Source organism: Terrapene carolina, unplaced genomic scaffold, assembly GCF_002925995.2.
Source record: "Terrapene carolina triunguis isolate 2854851 unplaced genomic scaffold, T_m_triunguis-2.0 Scaffold616, whole genome shotgun sequence".
Classification (NCBI taxonomy): Eukaryota; Metazoa; Chordata; order Testudines; family Emydidae; genus Terrapene; species Terrapene triunguis.
This window is the reverse complement of record NW_020664967.1, coordinates 153,218-159,963: the sequence shown is the minus strand read 5'-3', so window position 1 is coordinate 159,963 and position 6,746 is coordinate 153,218. Positions and strand designations below refer to the sequence as shown.

Here is a 6,746-nt window from a genome sequence, read left to right as displayed (position 1 = left end):
GGGGTGACGCCCCCCCGCGGGGAGCTGGCTCTGTGCTCACCTGATCCTTCTTCAGCGTGATTTGCCCGATCTCCTTGTTGCCCACAAAGGACCTGGTGACCTTGTGCACCCGCTCGCCCGCCCGCACCCGGATGATGAAGTTTGGGGGGAAGTAGCCAATTTTCTCGCCCATCTTCCCCTGCAAGGAGTTACACGGGGGAGGGGGGGTCACTGGGAGCAGCCCGGCCTGCAAGGACACCATCCCTCCCGCAACACGCCTGGGCTGAAACAGTGAAGCTGCGGGTCGGGACTGAGGGGTGTGGACATTGACAAAGCTGTTTGCATAGGGGAGCCCAGGGCTGGGCTAGCAGGGGCTGCGGGTCGGGAGTGAGGGGCACCGATGGGGTGGGGAGCCCAGGGCTGGGCTAGCAGGGGCTGCAGGTCGGGACTGGGAGAAGCTCTATACAGCCTCTCACCCTCGTGAGTGCTGAAGATCATCACTGGCTTTAAGCTCTAGCCCCCCAGGCGCTGCCCCCACCGTGCGCCCCGCTGCTGCCGACACCCCGGACCCTGCCCCAGCCGACTGGGGGGACCCCTCCTTACCCGCCACCACTCCTCGTTGGAGTCATCCACCACCGTGATCTTCTCCCCCGGGCTGCAAGGGAAAGGACTCGGACTAAGTGGTGCAGGGCAGGGCCTGTCCTTCTGTCTGTCTAGCCCCTGGCACCGCGGGGCCCTGGGATCTCGGACACCTGCAACCCAGCCCCGGCGAGAACGCCACAGCCCTGGTGCGGTCAGCTGGGCCGGGCAGCCTCTCCCCGGCCCCGGCTGCATTCGCTCCTCCGTGGCCTCCTGGGGCCTGCGCTGGGCCCCTGGAGATAGAGAATCAGTCCCCTGCTCGGCCCGACACCCTGTGTGACCTCGAGCGAACCCCCCGCCTATGAACCTGGGGGAGTCCCCCTTCCCTGGTGTGTCTGGAGTGAGAGCTCGGGGCAGGGTCTGTCTGTGCAGCGCCCGGCACCAGGGGGCTCTGATCTCACCGGGGGCAGGGTCTCTCTGCAGCACGCGGTGGCCCTGATCTCAGCTGCAGTTCTCCCGGCTGTAAGCAGTGCGGCCATGGCCGCTTTGGAAAGCTCCAGCTCCCGGAGTCCTGTGATTAGGGGAGCTCTCGTCTGGTGAAGGGAGGCCGTTTCTAGCCGTGGCCCGGGCAGGCATGAGGACGGGACTTGAGCGTGTGCAAATGGCTCAGGAGCTGACGGCCCAGAACGCCCCCCACCCCTGGCATTTCTTCGTCTGTCTGAAGCCAGTGGTGTTTGGAAGCCAGGCCCCCAAGTTCTGTGCCCGGGGAGGAGCCGGAGACAGACCCCGCAACCGACGCTCCCAGAAACCCCAACACGCCTCCAAGGACAATTTCATCCCTCGGGGCTAGTGCCCGGGGCGCTCGCCCCCCGAACTCACTGGAAATCCAGATCGTCCTTCTCCAGGGCTTTGAAGCGATAAAGCGCCACGAAGTAATGAGTCTGCAGGAAGCCGGGCTGGGGCTTCTTGTTCTGGGGGGGCAGGGAGAACGGGATCAGAGCCGCGGCACGAGGGGCAGGGACCATGGGCACCATCTGGCTGCCAGGCCCTGCCCTGGCTGTGCCCCACGGCCTCCTCCTAGCCCACAGCTCGGCTACAGCCCGGCACCGCCCATGGGGGAGGGGACTTGTCAGTAGGGGCGCTGTGACCGGGGCGGTGAGGGGCGCTGGGGGAGCCGGGTACAGGAGGGGGGTACCTTGTCAGAGGGCTGTGACCCCAGGTGGAGAGGGTGCAGGGGGGTACAGAAAGGGGGTACCTGGTCAGGGGGCTGTGACCCCAGGAATAGAGGTGCAGGGGCAGTGGAGTGCAGGGGAGAGTGGGGTACAGGAGGGGGTACCTTGTCAGGGGGCTGTGACCCCAGGGGGAGGGGGTGCAGAGCAGTGGAGTGCAGGGGGGTACAGAAAGGGGGTACCTGGTCAGGGGGCTGTAACCCCAGGGGGAGAGGGTGCAGGGCAGTGAGGTGCAGAGGGGTACCTTGTTGGGGGACTGTAACACCAGGGGGAGGGGGTGCAGAGCAGTGGGGTGCAGGGGGATACAGGGGGTACCTTGTCGGGGGGCTGTAACCCTAGGGGGAGAGGGTGCAGGGCTGTGGGGTGCAGGGGGATACAGGGGGGTACCTTGTCGTCGGGAGTGCTTTTCTCTGCCTTCTTGTCCCCTTCTGGGTTGCCTGGGAGCACAGGAAGGAAGAGGAGAAAGGGGGGTACAGTTTCATGTGCCAAGTTAACAGATGCCCCCCCTCCCAAGCACCCAGGGCCTGGGCAACACCCCCAAGCTCCAGCCCGCTGCGGAGACCCCAGGGCAGGTGAGGGGGTGGCAGGAAAACACCTGGGCCGGACACCCTGCCTGGCACCATGGGGCACAGAGCTGGGCCGGCCCCCGCCAGTCCCCCAGGCTCGCACCTGCCTCGAGTTTGCCCACTTCGTGCTTCCCAGGCTCCGGCTCCTCGTCCATCATGGCGGCCAAGGGCTGGCAAAGAGAAGGGGAGGCAGATTAGAGGGGGGGGCCGGGCCCCGCGGGAATGTGGGTAACAGAACAGGGGGCTGGGGTCGGGCCCCAGGGGATTGTGGGTAGCAGGGAACGGGGGACTGGGCAGGGCCCCAGGGGATTGTGGGTAGCGGGAACAGGGGGTTGGGGGTGGGCAGGGCCCCAGGGGATTGTGGGTAACAGGGCACAGGGCGCTGGGGTTGAGTGGGAGCCCGGGAACCCCGTGCTGGCATCGCCCCCTGCACCAGCAGCCCCCCACAGGCCTCGGCTTTGGGGCACTGCCTCCCCGCACCAGCGCCCACCCCGGGGACCCCCTTCCCCCGCCAGCATGGCCCCCCACGGACCCTCCCTCCAGCTCACATTCTTCTTATCGTCCTGCCCTTTCTTCCGCTCCTTGTTGGCCATGACGACGCCCGTCCGGAGGGTCTCGAACACGGGGTCGCTGCGATTGGCTGCCGCTGAGTCAGAGACACCACAGGGGGGCGGTGAGTTCCGGGGGGGGGGCAGCTGTTCCACTCATGGGGCAGGGGAGGGTCTGTGGCCCCCCACAGGGGAGGGGCTGGTACTTACAGAGCAGCTCCTTGACGCAGGCGTATTGCTGGTTGCTGTAAAGGGGGGAGCTGTACGCCCGGCGGAACCCGGGGGGCTGAGAGCGAGAGAGAGAACGGGGGCGTTACAGCTGCAGGACAGATGCCTGCACAGCCAGGATGCCTGGGTTCTAGCCCAGCTCTGGGGGGAGGGCTGGTGGTTAGAGCAGGGGGGCTGGGAGCCAGAACTCCTGGGTTCTTTCCCTGGCTGTTGGAGGAGAGGGGTCAGTGGGTGAGGGGAGGGGAGTGGAGTGGATGCTGGGAGCCAGGACTCCTGGGTTCTATCCTCAGCTCTGGAGAGGAGTGGGGTCTAGATGTTAGCTGAGGAGGGGGCTGGGAGCCAGAACTCCTGGGATCTATCCCTGGCTGTGGGGGGGGAGGGGTCGGGGGGGGGGGGGAGGGGAGTGGATGCTGGGAGCCAGGACTCCTGGGTTCTACCCCAGCTCTACCCTCTAAACCTGTGGGACCTCAGTGAGTCACTTCCCCTCCCTGTGCCTCAGTTTCCCCACTGGTGCCAGTGGGGAGCTGGCCGTGGGCAGGGGAGGGGGCCGTGCCGGACTCACGATCTTGCCGAAGCAGCGCTGCATCTCCACGTAGGACTGGCAGTGGTGGTGGATGCTGGTTTTGCAGTTCTTGCATCTCAGGCCGAATTTGTTGTTGACTGTGGGGGTGGGGGGGAGGCAAAGACGAGTCGATTAACCGTCCCAGCCACGGAACCAGCTCGGCTAGAGACCCCAGCCCCCCAGGGGTCACAGCCCAGGGAGTGGGGGCAGGGGGCTGGACGGGGACCCCCCAGCAGGGATCAGGGCTGGCACAGGGGGCAGTAGGTTTGCCCCCCACCCCGTGACTGGCTTCACAGAGCCCCTGGGAATGGATGTCTCCTTGGGGAGGGGGCGTCCGTCGGGCCCCTTCGGCCCCCATGTGCCCCACTGAGCCGGGCCGCAGGGGCCCTGTTACCGTCCCTGGGGACTGGCCACAGTGCCACAGGGGGTGGTGGGGGGGAGCTGAGTCCCAGCGTGCTGCCTCTGCGTAGGTCACTGGCCCCCCCCAGCATGGTGTGTCCCCTGCCTCTCTGGCCTAAATACCCCTCCCTCCTCCTCGCCTGTGCCCCCCAACTCCCTCCCCTCTCCCCAGCCATGCCCCCCTCCTGCGCCTAGTGCCCCCTCCCCCCTCAGTGCCCCTGCCGCAGCCATGCCCCCCTCCCCCCTTCCCCCAGGACCTCCCACCCATCCCCCCCAGGCCCCGTGCCCCCTCGGCCCAACCCCTCCCCCCAGTGCAAACCAGACCCCCCCCACTCACGGACAATCATGCGGGCGCAGACATCACAGAACTTGGGCTTTTTGAAGTACTGATCCTTGAACTTGTGGGGCTTGTCGTTGACGGGCTTCTGGGGCTCGGGGGGCGGCTCGGGCTCCTCTTCCTCCTCCTCCTCCTCCTCGTAGAAGTAGTAGAGGGGCCCCCCCGTGGGGCTGACCAGCTCCCCGTTGGGCTGCGGCTCCGCTGGCGGCTCCTCCTTGGGCCTCCGCAGAAACAGCTGCTTCAGCGCCCGGAGCTGAGGGGCGGGGAGACACTGGGCACCTCAGAGACACCGACGCCCCTCCCTGGGGGAAACTGAGGCACGGGAGGGAAATGGTGGCTTGCCCCAGGGAGTCAGTGGCAGAGCCAGGATAGAACCCAGGAGTCCTGGTCCCCAGTCCCTTGCTTGGTGCAGGAGTGTGGGCAGGGCCCCGTGGCGTTGGTGTAACAGGCTGAGCGTGCCGGACAGGGAGACCTGGGCACGGAGAGGTGGGGGGCACGCTGGCATCATGGCACGTCCCCACCAACACCCCCAACTCATGACATCCCCGGGACTGCAGGGTCCCAGCTGCTGGGACGCGGGGACCCCTGTCCCCCCGACCGGCAGCCTGGTGGGCAGGAGGGCTGGAGGCAGGATGTGCCCTGGGAAGGAGCCCCTCTAAGAGGGGCAGGGAGCACTGGTGGGGGGAACCTCTCTTCAGCCCCCCCCAAGCCCAATCCTCTGGCAGCACTTACCCTGCTCGCTGGCTTCCCCCCTGGCGCGGGCGAGGCTGGTGGCGCCAGCGCCTCCTTCTCCGTCATGCTGCAAGGGGGAGCAGAGACGTCACGGGGCTCCCCTGGCAACACCCGCTAACCCACAGCCAATTGACGGCACCGCGGGATGAGCCAACTCGGTGCCCATCTCTGCCCCACAGCAAGTGCCCGCTGGGGCCCAGCACGGTGGAGCTATGGGCAGAGTAGGCCCACGGTCCTGCCCACGGTGCCAGCTGAACGGCCTGCCTGGGGATTTACACAGCCCCAGCTGGTGTCACGGCAAGGAGAGGAGACCGCCCCAGGCCGCCCGACCGCAGGACCTACCGCTTGCCCCCTTTCTGCTGTGCTCAGCGGTGCCACACCCGCAGCTCCCCACACGTCCGGCCCAGACGCTATTTTAAGTTCCCGGCATCATACGAGCCCTGGCTCCCCCCACTTGCAGGGGTGTGTCTGCATGGTGTCTCTGTGTCTGTCGCGTGTGTGTCTCGTGTGTGTGTGTCACGTGTGTCTGTGTGTTGCACGCGTGTTACAGCAGGGACGTGTGTGTGTCTCTCTCTCGCAGGGGGTGTGTGCGCGTCTCTTGCAGGGCGTGTGTGTCGTGTGTGTGTGTCGCAGGCATGTGTGTGTGTGTGTGTTGCAGGGGTGTGTTACAGCAGGGACGTGTGTCTGTCGCAGGGTGTGTGTGTGTGGCTGTCGCAGGGTGTGTGTGTCGCAGTGGTGTGTGTGTGTGTGTGTCGCAGTGGTGTGTGTGTGTGTCGCAGTGGTGTGTGTGTGTGTGTCGCAGGCATGTGTGTGTCTGTTGCGTGCGCGTGTGTGTTGCAGGGGTGCGTTACAGCAGGGACGTGTGTCTGTTGCGGAGTGTGTGTGTGTGTGTCTGTTGCAGGGTGTGTGTGTCGCGGGGGTGTGTGTGTGTGTGTCTGTTGCGCGTGTGTGTGTCGCAGTGGTGTGTGTGTGTGTCGCAGGGGTGTGTTACAGCAGGGACGTGTGTCTGTCCCAGGGGTGGGTGTTACAGCCGGGGCAGGTCACCGCAGCAAGTAACGCGCGATAGCAGGGGCCAGGGATGCTTTGGGGGTGCTTTGCTGGCCGGCCCCCCTGCCCCAGTCCGGAAGGGAAGGGGGTGTCTGAGACGGGTGCACAGCGAGCCGGGGGGGGGGAGAGAGAGACTCACCTCTGAGTTTCGGGGTCCCTCGCAGCTGGGTAAATGCTCCCCAGAAGCAGCTCAGCGCCCCGCCTCGGTCTGGCCGGCGCCGACCCCCGGGCCTGGCTGCAAAGGGGCGCTCGCGGCCGGCCGGGGACGGAGTGACAGGGCGAGAGGGGAGCGAACAGCTGAACACCATACGGGAAGCTGACGCCGAGAAATTGGAGCCTGCACACGAGCGGGCCTGGCCGGCGGGAGCTGCTGGCTGGTTGCCTGGCGGGTCTGGGGCACCAATGGACGCGGGCACAGGTGGGCCGGGCACTTGGGCTGCAGGTGTTCGGTTCCCGCGTCCCCGCGGGATGCACCAAGCCACGGCCACCGGGGAACAGGGAGACCCAGCGGAGGAGCAAGATATTGGTGGGTGAGCCCCC

The 6,746-nt window shown here is 66.6% G+C and overlaps 1 protein-coding gene across 1 annotated transcript in view; it reads right to left on the bottom strand.

The window, feature by feature from the left end:
- The window catches only part of STAC3 (SH3 and cysteine rich domain 3), a 7,215-nt gene extending 701 nt beyond the window's left edge, over window positions 1-6,514 (bottom strand). Inside the window, 12 exon segments of the mRNA XM_026659281.2 lie at window positions 41-178; window positions 583-634; window positions 1,438-1,529; window positions 2,175-2,224; window positions 2,457-2,523; window positions 2,902-2,999; window positions 3,112-3,187; window positions 3,692-3,789; window positions 4,428-4,680; window positions 5,160-5,226; window positions 6,346-6,406; window positions 6,409-6,514. Coding sequence (XP_026515066.1) covers window positions 41-178; window positions 583-634; window positions 1,438-1,529; window positions 2,175-2,224; window positions 2,457-2,523; window positions 2,902-2,999; window positions 3,112-3,187; window positions 3,692-3,789; window positions 4,428-4,680; window positions 5,160-5,226; window positions 6,346-6,406; window positions 6,409-6,514 — 1,158 coding nt within the window.
- Window positions 6,515-6,746: the final 232 nt, after the last annotated feature.